This window comes from Paroedura picta, chromosome 9 (assembly GCF_049243985.1).
Source record: "Paroedura picta isolate Pp20150507F chromosome 9, Ppicta_v3.0, whole genome shotgun sequence".
Classification (NCBI taxonomy): domain Eukaryota; kingdom Metazoa; phylum Chordata; class Lepidosauria; order Squamata; family Gekkonidae; genus Paroedura; species Paroedura picta.
The window spans coordinates 79,453,239-79,478,115 of record NC_135377.1 but is presented as its reverse complement, the minus strand read 5'-3'; the positions used below and the strand labels follow the sequence as shown (position 1 = coordinate 79,478,115).

Sequence of the window (24,877 nt, the reverse complement as noted above, 5' to 3'; positions counted from 1 at the left end):
TGAACAGAATGCTGGAGAACAGGACTCAATTATATTCTTGCGCCACAATTCTTGCTCCGTGCCATCATGCACGGGAACCTGCTCTTCCTTTAAGATGCAGCCACAAGCCGCTCAGGCTGCCCCTGTCATTGCGTACAGCAGGGGTAGTCAAACTGCGGCCCTCCAGATGTCCATGGACTACAATTCCCAGGAGCCCCCTCCTGGGAATTGTCGTCCATGGACATCTGGAGGGCCGCAGTTTGACTACCCCTGGCATTCAGGCCTTGTCTCTTTTTATCATAGAAATGCACGAAAAACAACTATTCTCTACAGCTTAGTCTTTGAAGAAGGAAAAAAGATTTCTCATTGAATGAAGCAGCGTTGCTTGGGGGAGCAGCGTCGGTCATACGGTTCTCAGGTTCAGATCCTGAATATCACCTGCCACTTGACCCTTGTAATGGGACCTGCCTGGGCACTGACCACGGGGCCTTCTGCATGCCAGTCAGATGGAGAAGCATGGAATCATGGTCCTTCATTCTTCTAGTGGAATATTCTCTGCAGAAGCGGCAGGGTTAGAAGGTAGCATGGCCACATTGCAGTTCACAACCAACACAAATGAGAAGTCACCGCTCTTAACTACTACACCAAGCTGGAAACAGAACTGATAAACTCTCTTTGAAACACTAGGCCCTAACCCTTTGCTTGCTTTATAAAGGATGAACTCAAGGTGTACTTAGGATGACATTTTGTTTGTGAACGGACTGATATGAGAATGAACTCATCTTTAAACAAAACTGCCTCTTTTGCTAGCAGAAAAGCCTCAAATTGAGTAGCAGTGTGTGCGAATGAGCTCTTGGGGTACTTGGGGACTGTAAGATAAATATGAGCAGACAGTGTGAGGTGGCAGTAAAGTAGGCAGATGCAGTCTTGGGATGTATCAAAACTGCAAGATGTCACAGCCCTGCTGTATGCCACATTGGTCAGACGGCACCTGGAATCCTGTGTGCCGTTCTGAATGCCTCACCTCAAAAAGGATGTGGACAAAATTAAGGGGGTACAGAGGAGAGCACAAGAATGATCTGGGACTTGGGGACCAAGCCCTATGAAGATAGGTTGAGGGACTTGGGAATGTTCAGCCTGGAGAAAAGGAGGTTGAGAGGGGACATGATAGCCCTCTTTAAGTATCTGAAAGGTCACTTTAGAGGAGGGTAGGGAAAGGTTCCCGTTGACAGCAGAGGAGAGGATCTGTAGCAGTGACTATATTTGAACGGTGCCAGCTAGAATTTTTGGGAGGGGGGAATGTACAACTAGAGTAGTTCAGCAGCGAAATTGTTAGGTGCGAAGTCATGTCCAACCCATCATGACCCCATGGACAATGATCCTTCAGGCCTTCCTGTCCTCTACCATTCCCCGGAGTCCATTTAAGCTCTCATCGACTGCTTCAGTGACTCCATCCAGCCACCTCATTCTCTGTCGTCCCCTTCTTCTTTTGCCCTCAATCGCTCCCAGCATTAGGCTCTTCTCCAGGGAGTCCTTCCTTCTCTTGAGGTGGCCAAAGTATTTGAGCTTCATCTTCAGGATCTGGCCTTCTAAGGAGCAGGCAGGGCTAATCACCTCTAGGACTGACCGGTTTGTTCGCCTTGCAGTCCAAGGTTTCCGCAAGACTCTTCTCCAGCACCAGAGTTCATAAGCCTCAATTCTTTGGCGCTTGGCCATCCTTATGGTCCAACTTTCGCAGGCTGTCTAAAGAGGTGATGAGCTCTCCCTCACTGACAGTTTTCAAGCAGCAACTGGGCAGATACTTATGAAAGCTTTAGGCCGATCCTGCACTGAGCAAGGGTTTGACTAGATGGCCTGTATGGCCTCTATGATTCTATGAGGTTTTATGAGCTTCTTCCTCTCCAGGATAGATTTTGGTAAGGGAGGATAATTAGATTTAAAGGGAAAATCTACTCACAGTAGTGTAAATCAAGTACAATTAACAGTCTTGGACAACCAATGAGCCAAGCAGAGGGGTTTGGAGGACAGAGATTTGAAAACAAACTCTCAAACAGAGATGAAAAAAGGGTGAGCTTTTGAGCATGAAATGTTAAGTGGTCTGGGATGTAGTTTACACTAGAGTTGCGAACTCTGCCGCGCTTCGGCCCCTTCAGCAAGCACCCAAGACCGAGGGGAGGGGAGGGGAGGGGAGGGGAGGGGAGGCACTGGCGGTGCTGGCCACCTCTGGTTTCAGTGCTTGCTGGAGCATGTTGGAGCGCGCAACCCTTGTTGACAATGTTAGGTAGCAATGCAGACGTGTCACAAAAGGAGCCCAAGTTAGGATCCCTAAGGAGTACTGTTTCCGTGTGGGTAGCCTACATATTATAGAATGCCCTTTGCTCTTTTTAGACCAATTCCACACCAGTCGTGTTGCTCCAGGTCGCCTCTGGTGTGTTGCAGAAGAGCAGCAGACTCCACCGCTTCCTGTGTCCTGTGGGGGACCATTTACTGCAGCAAACACGGTCCACCCTGGTTTACTGTGCCCCACAGCACAGCCGGGATGGAAAGTTTCCGCTCTGGTGGGCGGGGGGGGGGGATTATTTGCACAAAGGTGGGATTGGGTAACAATTCAATCCCACCTTCGTGCAAATAATTTTTTTTTATGCTCCATTTGACCCTGCAGTGTCATGAAATGCCGCAGAGCCAAATGGAGCGTTTCTTGTCACTGTTGGGGCCTGCATGCCTTTTTGGCACTCATGGGGAATTAGGAAACATGGAAATAGCTGCGTTCCTTTCCCACGGGGCAATGTTGGGCCTAAACTGGGTGTGGGCAGGAGGGGGACTGAGCTGGCACCAATGTCATGTAGCCACAGGGATTTGTCCCAGCGCCATAAGAGTGCTGGCCTGGCCTCCCCCTCCCCCCACCCCCGTGCAGAATTGGTCTTAGAAGAGCCACAACATTCTTTAGATTTTTTTTTATTTTTCCAGGCCTTCTGTAGTGGCTCATTTCTTGCTGAATCTTGTTTTAATGTTGCTTCTATTCTTCACTTAATGCTACTGATTTTATGAGTTTAATATTTTGTGAGCCTCTCTGAAGACGTACAAATAGTATTTAAGTGGAAATAGGAACAGACGTTATATACTCAGCACCCTAATTGCCCCTCCTGGGTTGAAGATGAGAAGCCCCAGTTCGGCTTGCAGGCCTTGGTGGCTTCATTCTTCCTGCAACCACTTTTAAGGCTGGATGTGAGAATGTGGTAATTGAGCAAATCTTGGTAACCGAAGGTTAGTTGTATAACTAGATGGGAGTGGGAAAATAGAAATAGTTGCCAACATCATCTGGAAAGTTCCTGAGAAGAACAGCCTTGACTGAACCCAAGATCCACCTGATGCCAAGGAGTAAAAAGCTATCAAAGAAAAGTTAGCCTCTTCTTGTTTTTTGTTGTTGCTGAGCTAAAGAGACTGTGATACATAGTTATTTCTTGTTTTGATTCAATAACAGTTTATATACATTTTTACAAGGTCTGGTTTTCTGATGGGGCATCCAACCTCCAGGACCCACCGGTCTGGGAATTTATTCAGGGGTTCCAAGCAGGGATTCAGGAGCAATAACCCAGGGGAACCCAAACATGGTCTCTGATGACACATATATCCTGGTATAGCGTACTTTGAAATTATAAATTAGATGAAGGCAATTGAATAGGGCACGCATGGAGCAACAAAATGTAAACATTGTCAGATTTGGAGGGGATTAATTATGGTATATGGAGAAGGAGGGAGCTCATGGCAGCAAAATAAATCCCTGACCTATATATTCTGACCCCTTAAAGAGACTGGCAGTGTAGGAGGGTTATCTACCAGTATAGCATAAATTCTGGAGAAACATCACTCTCCAAACTCTGCCTGTCACAGGCACTGCCCCCAAATCTCCAGGAGATGGCAACCCTGCTATGTAGTCCTAATACAGGCCTTATGCCCTTCTGAAGATGCCTGCTAAACTCCAGGGGCCATTTCGCACGGCTTCAAAGTAGCAGAATGGTTGCTATTTGGAAACGCTACTAATTTGCCATAACCCACGACGTCGTAGACAATCTGCAACAATCCTGAAACCAATCAGCAAAAAGCGCTTCGTTGTGACGCTTTCAGGGGAATCCAGAAAAGTGGATTCACCCTCCGGATAGCGATACACTCCTGCAACCAATCTGCAACAGTAGCGCTAAAGATCTGTGCGTTACCATTGTTGCTGGTTCTTCAAAGTCCCTCCCCCTGGCTCTCTCCTCCAAACTTCCGGCGAAGCGATCGCCATTTTTTTTTCTCCGAGCGAGCGGGGATAAACGCACCGGCGAGCCTCTTTCTGTTTAGAGGCTTCCCTGGCTTCAGTCCTTCACCTTTAGTCACTAAGCACAAACAACTGAAAAGCCCGTTTGCTGAAATAAAGTCCCTTTATTTTTTACAAATAAATTCAGCCGAAAATCGTGCCCGTGAGAGGGGGGGGATTTTTTTTTTTATCACTCGAGGCAGCGTGCAAATGATCATACAATCAAACGACAGCTCACATTAGGCAGCTGGATGGGTCTCTCCGTAGCAACGAATCTACCTAGATTCATTGCTATGGGTCGTTTTTTTTTTTTTTTTAAACCTTTCTTAAAGGGAAAGGGGCTGTTTGGGAGCATGCTAACGGCTGCCCATTGGCTGCTTGACGGCCAGGGGCGGGACGAGCTTGGCAATAGCGCTTCCTTTCTAGCGATTTCTGCCGAGACCGGAAGCCTGTGGGAAACGCTAAAAAACGCAACTGATTCCACTACAAAGGCAGGTATGCATAACGACGAATTCCACTATTTTAAATGGCGATTTTTCATTCCGCAAACAATTTGCAACAAAGATCCCTGTGCGATAAGGCCCCAGGTGATCCCTGGAGTTCTTGTGCAACCACAAAGCATTTGCAGATGACCAGCATCGATTCACTGCCGAAAATGGAAACTTCAGAGTGCGGTCTCTGTGGAATCACATATCGACTGAGCTCCCTTCCTTCCCCAAGCTCTGCATTCCCCAAGCACCACCCCAGAACCTCCAAGAATCCCCCAAGTTAGAACTGGTAGCACTACATCCAAGACTGGAGGAGCCAGTGGGGCTCAGAGGTTTTAATGCTGCTTAGGGTTGCATTATAAATGTGAGTCCTGGGGTCACCAGCTTCAGATCTGACAGATTTGGAGACAGGAACTCAGTGGGGTATAATGCTATACAGCCCACCACCCAAAGATGTCCTTGCATGTGTGTATGTATGTATGTATGTATGTATGTATGTATGTATGTATGTATGTACGTACGTACGTACGTACCTACGTACTAGGGAGAAAGCCCATTGCAAGCAGGAATGCAATGGGCGCTAGGACCCAGGGAACAGCAGGAGGTGCAGATCTCTCTCTGTATGTGTCTCCCTCTCCCTCTCCCTGCATGTCTTGGTGTGCCTCGCAGCAGAAGGCATAGGAGGTAATTGGGGATGGTTTGTAGGAGGGAGGGAGGGTTGTTGTGCAGTTTGGGGCAGCTCTCTCTGTCTGTTTCTCTGTCCCTTCAATGCAGCAGGGGTGGCTCTCTCTGTGTCTCTGTTAGCAGCTTGGGGCAGCTCTTTCTGTGTCTCCCTCTGCCTCCCTCGCTGCAGGAGCGATAGGAGGGAATGAGGGCCCTGTGGCAGGGCTCTGTGTGCCTCTCTTTGTCTCTGGCATGGCTGAGAGGAATGTGACTAACGTACAGGGAGGGAGGGAGCTGTAGGGGCAGGATTGGCCCTATTCCAACTCGGACAGCTGGACACGTTCCACCCCTAGGCTGTTTCACAAATATATAGAGGAACCATGGATAAGGATGTATGTATTTGATTTATATACTGCCTGATGTCAAGAACCCTTTTGCCATCTCTCCTCAGTTTTAGCAAAGTTTTGATCAGCTCGTAATTTCCAGTAAAGTAATCTTAGCACCAAGTCAAGGTCTGTTGTTGTGGCAATCTGTGAGAAACCTCTCGTCCTCCCAGACCTGTTCCAGGCAGTGTACAACAATAATTACAAATATAACTTAATTAACATTAATAACATTAAAGCCTTTAAAACTCATCTCAATGCAAACATTAAAACTTTAAACTCATCTCAGTGCAATCAGTGCAAACTTTCCGGCATAGTCCATGGATAATATTCTTCATGGGGAGGTTTCCCTTGAGGGTGCCTGTTGGATGTTGTTTGGTGTTATCTTTTGGGAAACTGATCTCCGTATTCTGGAAATCAGTTGTAATTCTGGAACATGGAAATTTATACCCGGAATTAAATTTTTTTGGTCTTAAATGTGCCACTGGACTCGGACTTTGTGTGCAGGATTGTAGCTTTGGTGTCTGTGGGGCCCCAGGATTCTCCATATTTTAGGATTGTTGCATTAGAGTTCTGCTGGCTTTCCAGATGATGGTTGGATGTGTAAAGAAACAAAGGGCTGGTGATGTTCGAATTCCTATGTCTGCCGCTGGCTTTTCTCAGGGGGCTTGCTGTATCTTTCTTCTCTTGCTCTGTGCTGCTGTGTGTATAAAAAAGACAAGAATAAAGCTTTCTGGTAGATGGAGAAGGAATAAAGATGAGTTTATTATCTAGAAAGGGAGCTCCGGTTCCCACCCCCGTACCACCAACGCAAACGTACTTCCTACTGCCAGATATATAACTGAGCAATAAAGTGCAGATTGTTGCTGTGTCAAATTAGAAGCTACAGAGGTCAAACGAATAGCTGCCATTTCCTCTTCAGAAATGCTGAGAAGATCAGGTCATACAGCTCCAGTCTTGAGGTAGCTGCACCGGTTCCCTATTAGCTTCCAGTGCCAAGTCTTGGTTTGCCGCTATAAAGCCCCAAAAGATCTTGAGACCCTCGTACCTTCAGGAGTGCCCCTCGTGAAATGAATCCCCTCTGTTACCAGGAACCACATATACACCTGTCTGGTGACACATGTGTATTCAGCAGTGGGGGGGGGGAAAGCTGTGCGAGAGATTAGTAATATAGTGAAAATGGATCATTTGCCTATGTCTGCGAGGTACTTGTACCCTTAAGAACTCAAGGCGGACAACAGGTATATAGTAAAAATAATAAGAATAGTCTTTATTGGAAAGAAAATTATAAATATATCTACCACACTTAGCAAGCAGTCATATAGAGAAGAATAGGGGAGGAAAAGAAGGTCCAGTATACTCTTTCCTATAGACAGGCAAGTGAAAGCAGGTTGCACGGGGAGTGCGCAGGGTGTTTCAAATGGGTCTCATATCCAAAATACATGAGGCGGCCTGCTAAAGCTACTGTTTATATAGGGTTTTGGGGAGGGAGACCTACGTGCTGTAAGCCAGTTGGGAGGCTAGTTGGAAATTTCCACTGAGTCTGGTGCTGGGCAGAACTAGCCGGAGCCTGAGATGGCTCTTGATGGCCCTGGACAAAAGGAAACATCCTAGAGATGGTGCTATCTATTGACTGAGAGATGGGATTAACCCCTGGCAGAGTGGCCAAGGGTGACTCATGGGTAGAAGACAACGAAATTGCCCAAAAGCCCTTGGCCAAACCCGTTGTCAGCAAAACTATGGGAAGGGGGGGAGATGTCAGAGTCCAAAGGTACCTGAAATTCCAACCTGTAGCAGAGGACAAGCTGAGGCATGACCTAGTTTCCAAGGTTGATTCTGTCCTGGCAGTGTTTCTGGCCAGGGTGCTCCTGTGTCTGGCTTGCTCCCAAGCCTTCACTGTTGCGGTGTACTATTGATTATGGAGTACAGTGTGCCAGCATGTGAGGCAGGAGTCCTCACTCTGTTTGGGCCTCCCCATGGGGCCTACTGAAGGAGCCTCATCCACGAACAGACAATTTGTCATCCATTAGGGCAAAGTTCTTCCTTGGCAGCTGCCTCTGCCTTCTGGAACCAGCTCCCTGAGAAGGTTGATACCCTGTGGGAGCTACTGTAGGGCATGCAAGTCTGCCTTCTTTTTGTCCAGCATATCAGTAGTAGTAGTAGTAGTAGTAGTAGTAGTAGCAGCAGCAGCAGCAGCAGCAGCAGCAGCAGCAGCAGCAGCAGTAGTAGTAGTAGTAGTGGAGTGGTTCACAACATAAAACAGCTAAAAAACAACTAACAATAAGCCATCAATGTGATTAACATCAATAAAAATAGTGAAGAGAAAGGGTGAGCTGGATGGCTGTGCAGATTTCTTCCAGAACTGTTGACCAGTGGAAATTTTAATCAGAATATATTTTATTTTGTTTATTAGTATTTATCAGCTTTATTGGCTACTTTAAGTTTTATTGCAATGCTGTGCATGTTGTGAACCACCCTGAGGCTTCTGTTGAGGAGAGGGGGAAGGGTTACAAATTAAACAAGCAAATAAATAACAGGAAAGCCACCTAGGGGGGAGGGGTCTATGAGTAACAAACATGCCCCCACTGATATCATTCTGTTTAGAAATGTCTAAAAACGCCTCTCTCCTGGCTAACTCGGATTCAAGGAAGATGGCACCACTCTTTTATTCATTTCAATATGTCTCCCCAAGGGGCATTCAACGCAGTTTAGAGCAACAGCATCATTACCCCTCCTCCATTTCTTGACCCCCCCATCCATTTCATCCTCCCAACCACTTTAATGAGTTCACTAGGTTGAGAGGGGGTCAGGGTCACCCAGCAAACTTCCATAGCACTGTGAGGACTTAATGCGGGGTCTCCCACCACTATACCATGCTCAGGAGGGTGGGGGTCTCCTGCTTTCAGACCTCACTTCCCCACTGCCAACCAGCTCGCCAGCGGGTGGAGGGATTACCCCTCCAAACATGGGAGTTTGCTAAAATTAAATGCTGTATATTTATGTGACCAGGAAATGATGCGTGCCCATTGGGGATGTCTGGCGGTGATGCTCTGGTTTTGCGGCAAAACTCTGGCCCATTCTGCACAAGTACCAATGTTGCCAATTGGTTCCTTAAAGCGGAAACGCTATTTTTAAAAGTGCTATTCGTTATGCATACCTGCCTTTGTAGTGGAATCCAGTAGCGTTTCAATCGTTTCCCACAGATTTCCGGTCTCGCCAAAAATCGCTATCCAGGAAGCGATTTTTTCTGTGCTTTGTCCCGCCCCTGGCCGTCAATCAGACGAACAGCCAATGAGCGGCCGTTATCATGCTCCCGAAAAGCCCCTTTCCCTTTAAGCACAGGTTTAAAGAAAAACACATGTTGCAACGAATATGCCTTGATTCCTTGATTCCTTGATTCCTCCTAACGTAGAGACCCATCTAGCTGGCAGCTGGCGTGTGAGATGCTGATTCATCGTTGCCACGCTCCCCCGAGTGAAAAAAAATCCCCCCCTTGCACAGGCGCGATTTTCGGCTGAAAATAAAGCGAACTTGTTGGCTGTGTTGTGCTTGGTGACTTGAGGGAAGCTTTAAAGCAGCTCTGTAGAGGGACTGTAGCCGGAGAAGCCTTGCTGGGTGAATGAAGGCTCGCCGGTTCGTTGCTTTCTGCTCGCTCCGAGAAAAAAAAATGGCAATTGCTTCGCCAGAAGTTCAGAGGAGAGAGCCAGGGGGAGGGACTTGGCTGGAACCGCAACAATGTTAACGCACAGGTCTTTCCCGCTACTGTTGCAGATTGTTTGCAAGAGTGTAGCGCTTTTTGGAGGGTGAATCCACTTTTCTAGATTTCCCTTTAACCGCTACAACGAAGCGCTTTTTGCTGATTGGTTTCAGGAGTGTGGCAGATTGTGTGCGACGTCATGCATAACTGCAAATTAGTAGCCTTTAAAATTTGCCACACTCCTGCTACATTTAACCTGTGCGGAATGGGCCTCTGTAGTCACTTTGAGGTCATGTTTATTTTCAGTGTTTATTTTCAGTGTTGCTTCCTCCCCCCCCCCCCTGCCATCTCCTTCACCATGCAGTTGTTCATATATAAAGTTGGCACCCATTGGAATCCTTAGAAACAATACAAAGACAGGTTAGAATAGGCTTCATGGGGGAAAGCTTCCATTTGATGAGGGTTAGGGGAGCGCTGAAGAGCTCAGGCACTCAACATTCTGGTACCCCATGGAGGTCAACAGGGGAGTCTTCTGGCTTGCTGAACCATCCACTACACACAGAGGGACACAGACACTGGGGTTGCCAGCTCTGAGTTGGCAAATACCTGGAGCTTTGGAGGCATGGAGACTGAGGCCATTGGGATTTCAGAAGGGAGCTACTTCAATGGAGCAAAATGCCAGAGAATCCTCCTTCCAACGCAGCTGTTCTCTCTAGGGGAACTGATGTGCGTCATCTAAAGATCAATTGTCTTAGCAGGAGATTTCCAGCTAACACCTGGTGGTTGGTAACACTAACTTATAAATACATACCTACAGAGGGAAAGAAAGATAATTATTAATTTAAGCACTTTTGCTTGACTTTTGCCTAGTTTAAACCTTTCTGCCTTCTGTAAACACCAGTCCTTGATGTTCTTTCCAAACAGTTCTCTACTCTGGAATATTAGCGAGTGAAGCTTGTGAAAGAGTTTTTATTGGAAACGACTTCAATTTTTAGAGCAATAGTTTTAAAGCGAGAAAATGTGAAGAAGGGGGTCAGCAGGAGGTGACAAAATGTACACTTTTCTCTTTCACACGGCAGAGGGGAAGGGGAGGATTGGTCTTGAATTAAAAACGGAACAAAAGCTACCATTCCATTAAACGGTATTTGTGTGGTGCAATTAAATGGTCTAAGAGCAGAAGCAATTTTGTCCTTTCCCAATTACCTGGGGAAAAGAGAGTGATGCTTTAAAAGTAAGCAGGCCTTTCATAAGAGTGCAATTAAGGATGTTTAAATGTAATTTAGTATTTTAAGCATCATGGGCAAAAATAAGGAAATGTGGAAAAGGCACATAAAACGAGCTGTGTTTGTTAGTAATTACAATCATTGCTGGGAGGAAAGCTTAGGTTATGTCTCCCTCCCTTCCCTTCAGACTCTCACTTAGGAAGTCTGCGTGCTTAGATAAGAGCATATGGAGGAACTCGGATATTCTGCCAACAACAGAAAGGTGAGACACCAGCAGGGGCTGATGGAAGGGCTCCCCAATAAAGTTTAGGAAAACTGAACCTTCCAACAACGCCTGCCCATTGCTTGGGGCTTGTTAAGCTGCAGGCCAGCATGGAGTGCACCTGCTTCCGGCCTCTCGCTCCTCTGGGCCAGCTGCAGAGCTCCTTCCATTGCTGGCCTTCCCCATGCACAAGGAGGATGTGGGTTGGATGGGCGGGCCTCCTCTCTAGTCACCAGCCCACCCATCAGGACTCCTGGGGAGTGGCTACTCAAATGTGGGGTGAGCAGTTTGGTGATGGGCTGGGGGTCAGCCTGGGACTTGCATTGGCGGGTTCTGATAGGTAGAAGGGGCTCCTGGGGTGGCAGCAGTGGGGGGAGAGTGGGAGGGAGTCTGGCGGTGTAAGGTCTTCTCCAGGATCTGGGGGGTGAGTGAGGGTTAGAGGCGGAGGAGGCAAACTTTCAGTATGACTGTCTGGGTCTCTTCTCAAAAAAAAAAAAATCAAGTTACAAAAAGATTGGACCGGGGGTCCAGTTTGAGGGGCACCCAAAAAGAGTGTCCCTCCACCTCTATTGTTTCCTACAGTGAGAACAAACCAGAGAATCCGGCTTCCCCCCTCATCACAGGAGATAATGGAGATGAAATGTGCCCCTGGAATTGAACTCCCTGACCCAATCTTTTTGCAACTGGGGGATTCTTTTGAGGACATGTTTCTGCATTGATGCTGCACATTTGTGGTCTTTATCTCAACCCCCACCCTAGACCCTGGTAAAGAGAAATAGGGAAACTTTTGCCCCTTTCTCTTCCAATTAAAGTTTAATTGGCCACTTGCTTGAATTGCTGAATCACACCCAACCGCAATTTGGTGATTAGAACAAGGTTGATTTGGCTATTTAAACTTGTTGGGAAATGATGACTCAGACTGGATTTGACCAGGATTTGGCCAAGTGGGGCCCGAATCAAGGAAAAATTTGGCTAGATCAAATCTCACATGCCTAGTAATGATCAAGCAGAGAAATACATTATGTGATGGTATAATCCTAAAAAGGATTATATTCTTCTTACGTCAGTTGAAGAAGAAGAAGAAGAAGAAGAGTTGATTCTTATACGCTGCTTTTCTCTACCCAAAGGAGTTTCAAAGCGGCTCACATTCTGGAGCCCAAGGTCACCCAGCTGGCTGCATGTGGGGGAGTGCAGAATCGAACCCGGCATGACAGAATAGAAGTCCACACTCCTAACCACTACACCAAACTGGCATTGGGTTTAGGAGGGTGTAACTCTGCATAAGCTCACATTGTAAGTGCCACAGATCACTGAACCGGTGTAGGGTAATTGTTAAGGTGTCATACTAGACCCAGATCTCCACTCTCCCATGAAGCTTGCTGGGTGACCTGGGGCCAGTCACTCTCTCCGCTCATAGGGTTTCTAAGTGGACAAAATGCAGCAAGGAAGAGCCATTAACTCCATCCTGAAAGGCTTGAAAGAAAGTCCCAAGCATATATTAAATAAATAAACATAGAACCCACTGAAATATGAACGTCATCAATGTTCTGAACTGTATCTCATTTTTCAGGCTTCCAAGAAGCGATGTCAGAGGGCCACATCTTTCTGCCATGTCGCCAGAAGTCACATGTTACCAGAAGTGACACCACTCAGACATTCCCATCAGATGTGACATCACCAGTCCACATCCACAGCACAGGAAGTGACAGCACAGAGATATTTTCAGATGGTTTGTGAAGAGAACCATACTTGTCCTCTGGGCTGGCCTCCAGTTTGCTCTTCTTCACCCAAGGGAGCCTGCAGTGGGAGCCTGCAGAGACAGGGCTGGGGCAACCCTATGGCACTCCATTGCTCCCACCCCATCTCCAACCAGGAACAGGGCTAGGGCAGGCTTATGCTTGCTCCGTAACCTCACCCCCCAGCTACAGAAACAGGGCCACAGCAGACCTATGCCACTTCATCTCCCTGCACAGTTAAATTAAAATGAGAATACTATCTCTCTGGACACCAGTTGCCTAAGCCAGCATAGAGTTGTAGAGCTGAAGTCCCGCTCCTTCCCACACCCTCCAGGCTCCCACCCAATGGGCGAAAGCTTTCCAGGGCTGTCACAAAACCCCAGGGCTCTTTCATGAAAGGAAGCCTGTGCCAAGTAATGCCGTTTCAATCCACTTCAGTGACCATTTTCCAGTGGATTTTGTAATTTCACAGAATAAAATCCAGTCACAAAGTGCAATGAAAGGGGATTGAGAGGGTGCACCCAGGTGCACCCAGGATTTCTGAATGGGTTTCTATCCATTCCATTTGAGTTGCAATCTGGGAATCAATGCTATTCCCAGACCAGTCATTCTTAAAAAACCAAACTGACAGGGAGGTGAAATGTTTAGTCTGGCTTTACCAGTTTTGTGACCTTTGAATGGAGCTACATGCCGTGAGCCAGTGAGACCTGTTAAACCCCACCTCCGTTTCAGTAAGTGATATTATTTGTAACGGGTGCTGCCTGCATATCTGAGCGGCCTCAGAGCCACAAGGAAAGGCATATTTGTTGATTTCAGTACTTTATGTTCTTGAACATTTTATTCACTCTGGGAAATATGGATTTCGGCAGTTTTAGTGTTCCTGTGTTTTCTGTTTTGCGTATAAGGCAATAACTTTAACTAGAGAGCATTTCTGCTCCAATGGTTATATTTATAATGTCTGATTCTGGCCTGCCGTTTCATTGCTGTAGAAATATTGCCAGACAGTTCACCTTCGTGAACTCGGTTCTCATTAGCATGCACAAAGGAACTATATTAATAAAAGCTGAGCTCCAGATCATCTAGAATGGGATTAAATGTGCCTTTCTGCCAATCTGATTTCCATTTATGTTGCTGCTTCGCTGTTTTAAGTAGCCTCATAAAGGACAAGGCAGTATGTTGGACTGAGGCCCGCATCCTTCATCCATATCTGCAGGTGCAGAAAACCTGATAATTTATTTATGCTCCATCCATCTCCTCTCAAGCATGGCATCATTTTTACAACATCTTCTTTTTTGAAGCAGAGGGATTGGCTGTGTCGAGTTCTCTCCCTGTCCCCAGACCAGAGAATGACGTACCGATCTACCATTCCCTTTTGCATAATATTCTACTATTCATTATGTTACATTGCAATCTCCTATTCAATTCTAACATTGCAGAAAAAATAAAAATAAAATTAAGAGGACATATTTCCCTTCTGGGGAACTGTGAAGAATGTAGATATAAGGGTCGAATGAGGCTAGAATATGTAGTGAAATAAGAAACTAATGTTCTTGTTGAGTCCTGGGGAATTTGAGTGTTGGAAGAACTTGCAGCTCAGCAATATCCTTTTGCAGTCTGTTCTTGAAGTCCTTAAGTAATAAAAAAGCTACTTTGAGGTGACCCATTGCATGTCCTGGATGGTCTCCTACAGGTTTCTTAGTCTTGTGATTCTTGATGTCATATTTGTATCTCTTTATCCTTTAGCGGAGGGTTTGCCCTGTTTGCCTTGTGCAGAGAATAGAAGGGCATTGCTGGTATTTGATGGCATATATAATTATACAAGATGTCATAGTCCCATTGTATACGGTACTGGTCAGACCACACCTGGAGTACTGTGTGCAGTTCTGGAGGCCTCACTTCAAGAAGGACGTAGATAAAATTGAAAGGGTACAGAGGAGAGCGACGAGGATGATCTGGGGCCAAGGGACCAAGCCCTATGAAGATAGGTTGAGGGACTTGGGAATGTTCAGCCTGGAGAAAAGGAGGTTGAGAGGGGACATGATAGCCCTCTTTAAGTATTTGAAAGGTTGTCACTTGGAGGAGGGCAGGATGCTGTTTCTGCTGGCTGCAGAGGAGAGGACACGCAGTAATGGGTTTAAACTTCAAGTACAATGATATAGGCTAGATATCAGGAAAAAGTTTTTCACAGTCAGAGTAGTTCAGCAGTGGAATAGGCTGCCTAAGGAGGTGGTGAGCTCCCCCTTACTGGCAGTCTTCAAGCAAAGGTTGGATACACACTTTTCTTGGATGCTTTAGGATGCTTAGGGCTGATCCTGCGTTGAGCAGGGGGTTGGACTAGATGGCCTGTATGGCCCCTTCCAACTCTATGATTCTATGATTCTATAGATGAGCATATGAATAACCCTTTGATGGTGTAGGTGATGTTGTTAGCTCTAGTGATTGCATTTTCTGGTATATGTGGTAGCAAAGTTGGCATATGAAGAAGAGTTGGATCTTATATACTGCTTTTCTCTACCCGAAGAGTCTCAAAGCAGCTTCTAATCGCCTTCCCTTTCTTCTCCTGTGACGTAGGTGAGGCTGGGAGAGCCCTGATATCCTGCTCGGTCAAAGCAGCTTTATCAGTTCTGTGGCAAGCCCAAGGCCACCCAGCTGGCTGCACGTGGAAAAGGAGAAATCAAACCCAGCTCGCCGGATTAGAAATCTGCGCTCCTAACCACGACACCATGTTGGATGTATTGCAAGCTCTGGTACAATTGTGTATGTTCAACTTTGAGCGGGTACAAAACAACATAGCTCAAGCTCTGACTAGTGATGACCTTAAATCCCTGAATTCAGCCCTTTTACAGCCTGGCCATGACGCCATAGGACCCTACGACAAAATTATTAGCTTGATCAAACCTCTGCTTATCAACAATAAACCTCTAAAGCTGTTATCCTGCCCCAATAATGGCTGGTTTGACCAAGAATGCAAAACCTTCAGGAAAAAGCTGGTCAAATGTATGAGGCTGAGCCGTCGCAGTAGAGAGGATGACAGAATGTTAGAGCTCATCAGATTAAGATCCCAACTGTGGAGATCTTTCTCACTGTGGAGAACTCTTTCTCACTGCCGACAACACAAAATGCCAACAGTTCTGCCCCAGGGGAGGTCTGGATCCCGCTTCCCTGGGGGACGCTTTCCTCAGGAGATGGAAAGAGCCCATTTCTATGCCTTCCCTCCCTTCAGACTCATTAGCAGAAGGATGACCAAGTAAAGCACAGACAATCCAGACTGCATAGCAATAACACCCTTTGGGGCCCAAAAAACTTGGTTCCCGTCTCTTTTTCACCTTCCTCGAGGAAGGTACATTCCCCTCTCCAGCAAGAGGACCTCCTGCATTGGGAGGGTCACCTGTCCCCCAACCCCATCCCCTCCACCTCACAGCCTGGCAAATAGGCCACTGATGCAGACAGGGTTGGTCAGATTTTGGAGGCTGCAAGGCATCCTGCTACAAGACCCTCATATGCTGCAAAGTGGCTAATGTTGGCGGAGTGGTCAGCAACACCTGGCGTCACTCTGGAATCCTGCTCACTCCATTAGATGTTTACTTATTTGCCTGCCTGAACTCCTCTCTGACTCCTGACTCCGCTCTTAAAGTGCACCTGGCAGCAATATCAGCCTCGCATGACCCTGTAGAGGGCAAACCAGTTTTCTCACACCGTTTGACTGGTATGTTGCTCAAGGGATGATGAATTTTATTTCTGCCTGTTTCACCTGGGAAAAAGATGCACACATTAGACCTTCGTAGAATGAGTTTTTTTTATTTAGACAAACAGAAGGGCTTCAGAAAAAACAAGGCATTCTTTGACTGTTCCAGAGGTGTGAAGAAGGACAGGTCTGCGTCACCACGAACCCCTTCCAGATAATTTCCACAGTGTACTAATTAAACAGGTTTAACATTTGCCTTATTTTCCCACTGTCATGATGGTAGTTCATAGTCTGAGGAAGAGTGCTTGATCTCGAAAGCTCACGCCTGGAATACATCTTTGTTGGTCTTAAAGGTGCTCCTGGACTCTGATTATGTTGTGCACACCAATACCTAGGAGAGAAGGGAGGCTGCTTGGGCATCTGCCATGGCAAAGGGCTCTTTAAGACAGAAAGCGTGGGACAGAAACCGGAGTGGGCAAAGCAAACTCCTTGCTGGAGTAGTTGCAACAAAAAGTAGAACTGCCCCAAGAAGGGCATTAGGCCCTGGCCAGGACTGTTGTAGCTACAAAACTATTCCCCAGCAACACTGGGAAATAAACATCACGTTTCACACTTGCGGGATCAAAACAAGGCTGAAAACAGGACTTCCGGCCTTCTTTCTGGCTTGTGACCTACGTGAGGGCAGACCAGCCCTCTGGCCTCTGCTTCACTCCCTCCCTCCCCAGGAGGGCCCACCCGCTCCCGATGAAGCCCGACTGTCCTTATGTCTTCCAGATGCTAAGGCAGAAACTCTGGGTTTCCTTTCCGTCCCTTGTTCTTGGTCCGGCCTTCTGGAGCTGCTGTCCCCTGAACAGAAGGACGGACGACTTGGCCACTGCCCCACCCCCAGCCCTTCCCATGTTGCCCACCCCCTCCCCACCCCCCACTCTCCCAGCTGAAAGTACTTACCTCCTCCCGCCTAGCACCTCTTTCTCCTCCCCGGAAGCGGAGCTCCCTGCCGCGGATGGAGGGAGCCGCTGTTCCCCCGCAGGCCCTGGTGTCATCACACTAGGGGGGTGTTCTTCGCTGGGGGGAAGAGTGTAGGTGTTCTTAGGGCTTGCCTTCCCAGCCCCCGCCTGCAGCCCTATCGTTCACGTTGGCGTTCCTGGCTGCCTCTGGAAATTAAAAACAGGAACAGGGTCACTGGGGGGAAAGGAGCCTCCCAAGCTCTCCCAGGGGCTCTTCTCTTGGGCACAGTCAGAAATCCCGAGCGGCCTCAACCCTCTGCCTTTCGGATGCTGAAATCTCAGCAGTCCATATGGGGCCTTGTCAGAGTCCTCCTCCCGCCTATTGCTAAGCCCCCGTGGAGCAGCAGGAGGGCCTCAGGCTGGATTAAGGCCTTGGAGGGAACTGGTGGCTCTGGCCAGCTAAAAGTACTTACCTCCTCCCGCCTACCACCTTCTTTGCCTCCCCGGAAGTGGAGCTCCCTGCCGCGGATGGAGGGTGCCGCTCTTCCCCCTCAGGCCCTGGTGTCGAGCCACCAGGGCGGTGTTGTCCAGTGGGGGGAAGAGCGGAGGTCTTCCTGGGGGTGTGGCTGCTGCTGGAGGGGGGGCGGGGGGCCCTGGCTCGCGGTCGAGCTGTGGAAAACAGACCCGCTTTGAGCCAGGGCCCGCCTTCCCACCCCCCGCCAGCTTAGTGCAGTCCACACCCCGATCCTCCATCCGCGGGGGGTTGTTCTTCCTGGCCGCCACTGGAAATTAAAAACAAGAACACCAAAATTAACGGAGTCCCTGGACAAAACGAGCCTCCCAAGCTCTTCCCAGGGCTCTTCCCTTGGGCACAGTCAAGAAACCCCGAGTGGCCCCCACCCTCTGCCTTTTGCACTGCGGGAATCTCAGCAGCCCCTGCAGGTCCTTGTCACAGCCCGTTCTTGTTGCTGAGCCCCTGTGGGGCAGCGGGAGGACCTCAGGCTGAGTTAGGGCCTCAGAGGGAGCTTGTGGCTCTGACCAGCTCCAGACCCCAGATCTCCTCTCATTTGGGGCACACCCCCTCCCTGGTGTCCTGCTCATGTGGGGGGTGGAAAGAGAACCCTTTGGGGTTTCCTGGGGGCACTCTGAGCTCTCCCTCTCCCCCTCCCCTCCAGGGGAAGTACTGGCCCCTTTCCTGGGTGGGCTCTTGAGAGGTCATCTCTACAGGGAGACCTTGTGGGTCTTTGGCTGCAGGTGTCTATTTCTCTCTAAGCATGTCAAGCTAAGCCTGTCTGCTCTTTCAGTCCTCAGCTGAACCCCCCCTTCCTGAACCCCCCCCTTTCAGTCACAATCCATCATGGGCCCATTTGGGGGGGGGTTCTTGTGCTGGGGCAGGTGCTCTGAAAACTTCACTCCCCAGGGCATGGGGTTTCTGCTGTTTCTCTGGCAGCTGGAAACGCTTACCGTTGGTCTTTAAAATTGGGGGCAGGCGGCCAGGTGCTCCATCCAGGGGGGTGTTTACGCCATATATGTAGACCCTTTTCCCTTCCAGAAGGAATTCAACATTTTCTGGAAAAAGAGTGGAGTTGGATGAGAACTGAGCTTGCTAATGATCCCACATCGGCTAGGGGGAGACCTCCCTCTCGGAGTCCCCCTTCTTCCTCCGCTAGAGAGTTCCCTTGTTCCTTCCAGTCCCTCAACCTCCCGGGAACTGCCGGCCAAGGAGCTGGCTTATTTTCCAAGGAGGAGGAGGAGGAGGAGGAGGAGGAAGAGGATAATGCACCCTCTCCTGCCAGAAAGCAGACTGACTACAGGAGCTGAGGCTTTTGACCCAGGCAACCCTCTCATCTTCAGAGGACCACTCCAAGTCATGTTGCTCACTTGGAGGAAACTCCTGACAGCATCCAGGAGGAAGTTGTGGGGGGTGACAGGAATTCTAACCCGAAATGACCTGCGGGAAATTCTGACCCCAAAGAGCAGTTCTCAGACCTCTGTAGCCAAGAGGTTAGTGGAAACCTGGGGGAGAAATGGGCGGGGCTAACTCCCAAAACTCCCTCCATCTCTTGGCTCTCCAGAAGAAAGACAGGCTACTCTCAGGAAGCCCTTCGGATGGGTGGCCTTGAGCTACGGCTGGAAACCCTCCCTTGTCAGCCTCCCTCCCCGGTTGAGCTGCTCCTTCCTCCAGGCCTCAGTCAGAGGAGAAACCTGCCCCTCAACGTCTGGCCTCCCCAGGAATGGAGCTTGTGCATGGCAGAGTACACAACACAAGGTTGTCCATTCCTGAGCAGCTTACTCAGACGGAGAGACATCTTCCCAGACCTGACCTCCACAGACCCCTTCGCAGAACGACTCAGATTCTGAAAGACTCCAGGAGTCCCTTCTGGGTTCCTCAATCAGGGAATGAGAGTGGGACAGAAAGGGGTTTTCCCCGGTGGAGGTTGGGCTCAGGCGACCCTCTCTCCACGCCCCTGAACCTTTTCCTCCTTGGGACTTGTGCTGAGGCTGAAGTTCCTTCCAAGGGTGCCCCAAAGGATTGAGTTCCTGGGACTGACCCTGAAACACCCTTTCTAGGCTTCCCTCGGAGGCTGGCTTCTCAGGGAGGAGGAGAGGGAAGAGGAGTTTCCTGACCTGAGAGACTCTAAGCAAGGAATTAACTGAGATGGAGCCTTTGGCTGGTCTTACATGAATTGTAAATGTGGTCTTAGCCTCCAAAGTAAATGTAGAGTTCTGCATTTAGGTAGGAAAAGCCGTCTACACCAATATAGGATGGGGGAGGTGATGGTACTCTGCTCTTTACTCTGCTCTGGTTCAGCGTCACGTGGAGGCAACAAAGATGGTGAAGGGTTTGGAGACCAAGACATATAAGGAAAGGTTGGGGGAGCTTGGCCTATTTAGCCTCGAGAGGAGACGACTGAGAGGGGATCTGATAACCATCTTCAAGTATTTAAAAGGCTGCCGTGTAGAGCAGTGGTCCCCAACCTTTTTATCACCGGGGACCACTCAACGCTTGACAATTTTACTGAGGCCCGGTGGGGGGGGGGGTAGTTTACTCCTCTACTCTCAACCACTGCCCTAACGCTCTCTGATCGCTATGGTAATGTTTAAACATCCCTTCAAAACAATATACAGACACGCCACAACAATGAACATAAGGAACATTTTATTTTCATGGAAATTTTAACTCATGACAATGACAAATCAATGGGAACCCTGAGCTTGTTTCTCTGCAACGAGATAGTCCCATCTGGGAGTCATGGGAGACAAGGACACCCGAAGTGTGTTGTAAAGGGCCGGGGGGGGGGGATGAAGTAAAGGGCTGGGGGTGGGGGAGAAGACGTCTTTCACGGCCCACCTCCAATTAGTCGACGGACCACATGTGGTCCGCGGCCCACAGGTTAGGGATCGCTAATGTAGAGGATGGAACAGAGTTGTTCTCTATTGCCCTTGAGGGACGTACCGGAAACAATGGGATGAAATTAATGCAAAAGAAATTCCGTCTAAAAATCTGGAGAAGTTCCTGACAGTTAGGGCGGTTTCTTGGTGGAATAGGCTTCCTCGGGAGGTGGTGGGTTCTCCATCTTTGGAAATGTTTAAACAGAGGCTGGAGAGCCATCTGACGGAGAGGCTGATTCTGTGAAGGTTTGAGGGGGTGGCAGGTGACAGTGGGTGAGCGAGAGGGTTGGGAGTGTCCTTCATAGTGCAGGGCGTTGGACTAGATGACCCAGGAGGTCCCTTCCCACTCTAGGATTCTAAATTCCATCTAAACCTTCAAAAGAAGTTCGTGACAGAATGGTTTCTCAGTGGAACAGGCTTCCCCAGGAGGTGGTGGGTTCTCCATCTTTGGAAATGTTTAAGCAGAGGCTGGAGAGCCATCTGACGGAGAGGCTGATTCTGAGAAGGTTTGAGGGGGTGGCAGGTTACAGTGGGTGAGCGAGACGGTTGGGAGTGTCCTGCATAGTGCAGGAGAATAGAGGGCTAAACAGTGGTCTAGAGTAGAACAATTTTTAGTGAAGCCAATTTGTTCGGGACCTATTAGGTCATTTGAAGTCACCCAATCCAGTAGCTTAAGTTCTAGATGTTTGGCGTACCTTTTACTGGCGATACGTAGAAGGCTAATAGGACGATAATTTACTGGAGAGCTAGAACCACCTTTTTTGTAAATGGTCAGTAGCTGTAAAAAGGATAGCCAGAAGTGGTTTCCACCAGTTAGAGTTTAGTTTAAAAAACTCAGCTGGTAGTCCAGCGGGGCCTGGGGATTTGCCTAGTTTTAGTTGCTGGATAAGGTTTTCAATTTCATCCAGCTAGGAAGAGAATCAGCAGGGTCATCTAACTACTGAAAAGGGTCATCTAACTACGCAAATCCCCATCCTGAGAGGAGTTAAACAAGGCTGTGTCCTCATTGCTCCTCATTCATTTAACCTTTTTTTGCACGACCTTCCAAAAACCCTAAGACTCATCAATGGTCATCCTCCCAAACCAGAGAAACTGCCAGTCCCACTTCTTCTATATGCTGATGATACAGTCTTGCTTTCCTATTCCAGAATTGGTCTGAATAGATATATCAACGCTTTCTATAAATGTTGCCAACTTAATGACCTATTGATTAACTTCGAAAAAACCAAAGTGATGGTCTTTGCACAAAAGGCCCCCCCCCCCCCTTAAACTGGCGTATTGGTGGTCATCAAACTGAGCAGGTCAAATGGTTCAAATACTTAGGAATCACCTTCCAACATAATTTGCACTGGACCAAACATAGAAATAGGATTATTTTGCAGGCTAAATGTTCTACTAGCCATCTAAACCGTTTTTTCTTCCCCAAAGGTAATCAGTTTGTCCCAGCTGCCTGTCGTGTGTTTGACTCAAAAATTCTCCCCCAAATTTTATACGGCATCCCTCTGTGGATCTCAGCTTTTAACAAAAACTTGGAAAGGTTACAGCCTGCCTTTTTCCGGCAGATTTGGGGAACTCCAAATTGTGTTCCTTACTCCTCCTTATGTCTCGAAATCGGCCATAATCTTCTCGAAACTAAGGCCTGGATTTCTACCTTCAAATATTGCTAAAACTGCATTTTAGGGTTCAATCAGATAGTCTATTGGCCTGTTTATTGAGAGACTCTTTCAAATTTAAATGGTTCTCTACCATCCTGACTACACTCCAACAAATTGGCATTGACTACAATTACATCTTATCTCTGAATGAATCTTCCATTATGCGCCAAATTAAACAAAGGCTCCTCGATCAGGAATTCCAAAAAGTCCATCCCTCTGTCCCGGCAATTTGCTCTCCCCATGCTCTTGGTCTCCAAGTGAAGCATGGGATAATGCCGGCTTATTTCTATAACTTGGCAAATCCCCTTTATTGCAGAGCGTTTTCGCTTGCTTGGCTCAGTGTCTTTCCATCCAAAGTATTACAAGGGAGATTTGGCAAGATTCCTTTCAAAAATAGACTATGTCCCTGTGAATTGAACACTCCTGACACCATGCAGCATATCTTACTGGATTGTCCCTTGTTTATTGTCCAGCGAAGGCACGTTATACCGCTTATACCCAAATGGACAAATCATTCAAAAGACCTGATCTGCCAATTTTTCTTGAGTGATAAGGATGCCAATGTCACCTTTATTACGGCTGAATTTTTGTCTTCAGTTTTTAAACTTAAACTGCTTGATGTATCCTGACTGTCTCTGTTCATTTTGCTAATCTGCTTTATGCCAATAAAGGTATTGTGTATTGTGTTATTGCATAGTGCAGGGGGTTGGACTAGATGACCCAGGAGGTCCCTTCCAACTCTCTCATTCTACAATTCTACAATTATGTGATTTTATTTATTTATTTATTTTATTTATTTATCATACTTATATACCGCCCTCCCTGGAGGCTCAGGGCGGTTTACATCATAACAGAGAACGATACATAAAACAGTCTGTAACATGTATTACTGATAACTAATAATTGTAACCAAAATAACAGCACAATATAACGGTATAACAATATTTGGAAGATTTGGAAATCTTCCAAGCTGGACTCACCATTCGTTTTAATCCGCCACATCTCTCCAGCTCCAGAGTACTGGTGCAAATGCCCCCACCAGTTTTGGGAGGCAGGATGTCCCTCCAGACGGATTGTGATGCGAGGCTGGTTCGGGCCATCCCCATGGCAACCCTGCAGCCAGTGAGGCAGAGGCAGGAAGGAGCCTTGGAGAGGCCTGTGCTGAGGACAGGAGAGGTCCTCAGGGCAGGCAGAAGGAGTCACCAACCAGGAGCTGTTGGCCTGAGATAGAAGAGGGGTGGGGGGGAGAAGGAGTTAGGGGTGATTAGGGGAATTCGGCAGGGATTTGTTCCCCCTGCCTGGGAGACACTTCTTGGTTTCCGGCCTCTGTGGGCAGCCTGGAGAACTCCTAGGGGCTTTTTGCACGGCTTCAAAATCGCACAATGGTTGCCAATTGGTAACGCTATTGATTTGCCATAACGCACGACGTCGTAGACAATCTGCAACACTCCTGAAACCGATCAGCAAAAAGCGCTTCGTTGTAGCGCTTTTAGGGGAATCCCAAAAAGTGGATTCACCCTCCGGAAAGCGCTACACTCTTGCAAACAATCTGCAACACTAGCGATAAAGACCTGTGCGTTAACATTGTTGCGGTTTCTTCAAAGTCCCTCCTCCTGAGCCTGTCCTCCAAACTTCCGGCGAACTGTTCGCCATTTTTTTTTCTCGGACCGAGCACAGATCAACAAGGCAACGAGACATCGCCTGGCTTTCCAGCACGATCACTTTCGGAAATTGTGCCCGAACAGCACAATAGTATTTCAAAAGCACAGTAGCACACACCGTCACGCAAAACATGCCCAAAGCTTAAAACCCCGTCTACCATCGGCCAGACCTAGCGGAGTAAACGTACAGGGAGCATTTAAAAAAACTTTCCCCTGAGCGTTGCAACGAACATTCGCCGAACGCAGTCTCCTGTACAGCTTTGAGGGGTTCAATAGATATGATGCGATGTGATATCATGAGGGGCGGTTTATGTGTAGTGGGTGTTTGTGTGGTTCCGGGTGCGTGGTTGTGCTGGGGTGCGGACAACCCCTTCCATCGGCGGCTAGACCTCCGGCTAGCGGAGTCGCCGTCCCACGTTCATTTTAAAAAACTTTCCCCTGAGCGTGCCAACGAATATTCGCCAGTCAAATGTCATGTTTGATTGATTTAAGCTTTGGCTGGCGAATATTATTGGGGAACTGTCGAGTACTGTTGAACTTGCTCTGGGTGGACACCGGCATGCGTTTGTGTAATGGCGGACATTTCAGTAAAATGGCTCCTGCTGCATGTCCATGCTGCTCTTCTCGTGTGTAATTTCATCAGCGCATGCGAGAAGTCAAACAATAAGAGCGCCAATCTGGCCATTAGGGGCAGATCCTGTTCCCGCCCGAGGAGTTTTAAACGTGACATGTGACCTCGTTTGGCCAATGAACGTGTCCCCGACTGCCCACCACCAATCAGGAACCGGCTAGTCCTTTTGTCTTTGTG

The 24,877-nt window shown here is 48.1% G+C and overlaps 1 protein-coding gene and 1 long non-coding RNA gene across 3 annotated transcripts in view; one reads left to right on the top strand and one right to left on the bottom strand.

The window, feature by feature from the left end:
• LOC143845198 (uncharacterized) overlaps window positions 1-14,347 on the top strand; it is a 55,803-nt gene extending 41,456 nt beyond the window's left edge. Inside the window, exons 4-5 of the long non-coding RNA XR_013234311.1 lie at window positions 10,918-10,992; window positions 12,563-14,347. This is a non-coding gene — a long non-coding RNA (uncharacterized LOC143845198). The remainder of the gene's footprint in view (window positions 1-10,917; window positions 10,993-12,562) is intronic.
• Window positions 14,348-16,513: 2,166 nt separating this feature from the next.
• Window positions 16,514-23,865, bottom strand: LOC143845197 (uncharacterized). 2 transcript variants are annotated; one of them, XM_077353404.1, is made up of 5 exons: window positions 23,389-23,865; window positions 18,825-18,929; window positions 17,834-18,142; window positions 17,362-17,567; window positions 16,514-16,804 (listed from the first exon to the last, which is right to left on the bottom strand). In XM_077353404.1, the coding sequence occupies exons 1-3, from the start codon at window positions 23,408-23,410 to the stop codon at window positions 17,844-17,846; spliced, it is 426 nt and encodes a 141-aa protein (XP_077209519.1). In that variant the 5' UTR covers window positions 23,411-23,865; the 3' UTR covers window positions 16,514-16,804; window positions 17,362-17,567; window positions 17,834-17,843. The 2 variants fall into 2 exon arrangements, with proteins under 2 accessions (XP_077209519.1, XP_077209518.1); XM_077353403.1 differs by having other exon boundaries at window positions 17,362-18,142.
• Window positions 23,866-24,877: the final 1,012 nt, after the last annotated feature.

What these genes read in the sequence shown, in the direction of transcription:
- LOC143845197 (XM_077353403.1), bottom strand. Translation starts at nt 23,410, where the DNA reads ATGTGGCGGATTAAAACGAATG. An exon ending in GTGGCGGATTAAAACGAATG is followed by an intron (nt 18,930 to 23,388) that starts GTGAGTCCAGCT and finishes CTCTTTTTCCAG; the next exon opens with AAAATGTTGAATTCCTTCTG. An exon ending in CCCAATTTTAAAGACCAACG is followed by an intron (nt 18,143 to 18,824) that starts GTAAGCGTTTCC and finishes TTTAATTTCCAG; the next exon opens with TGGCGGCCAGGAAGAACAAC.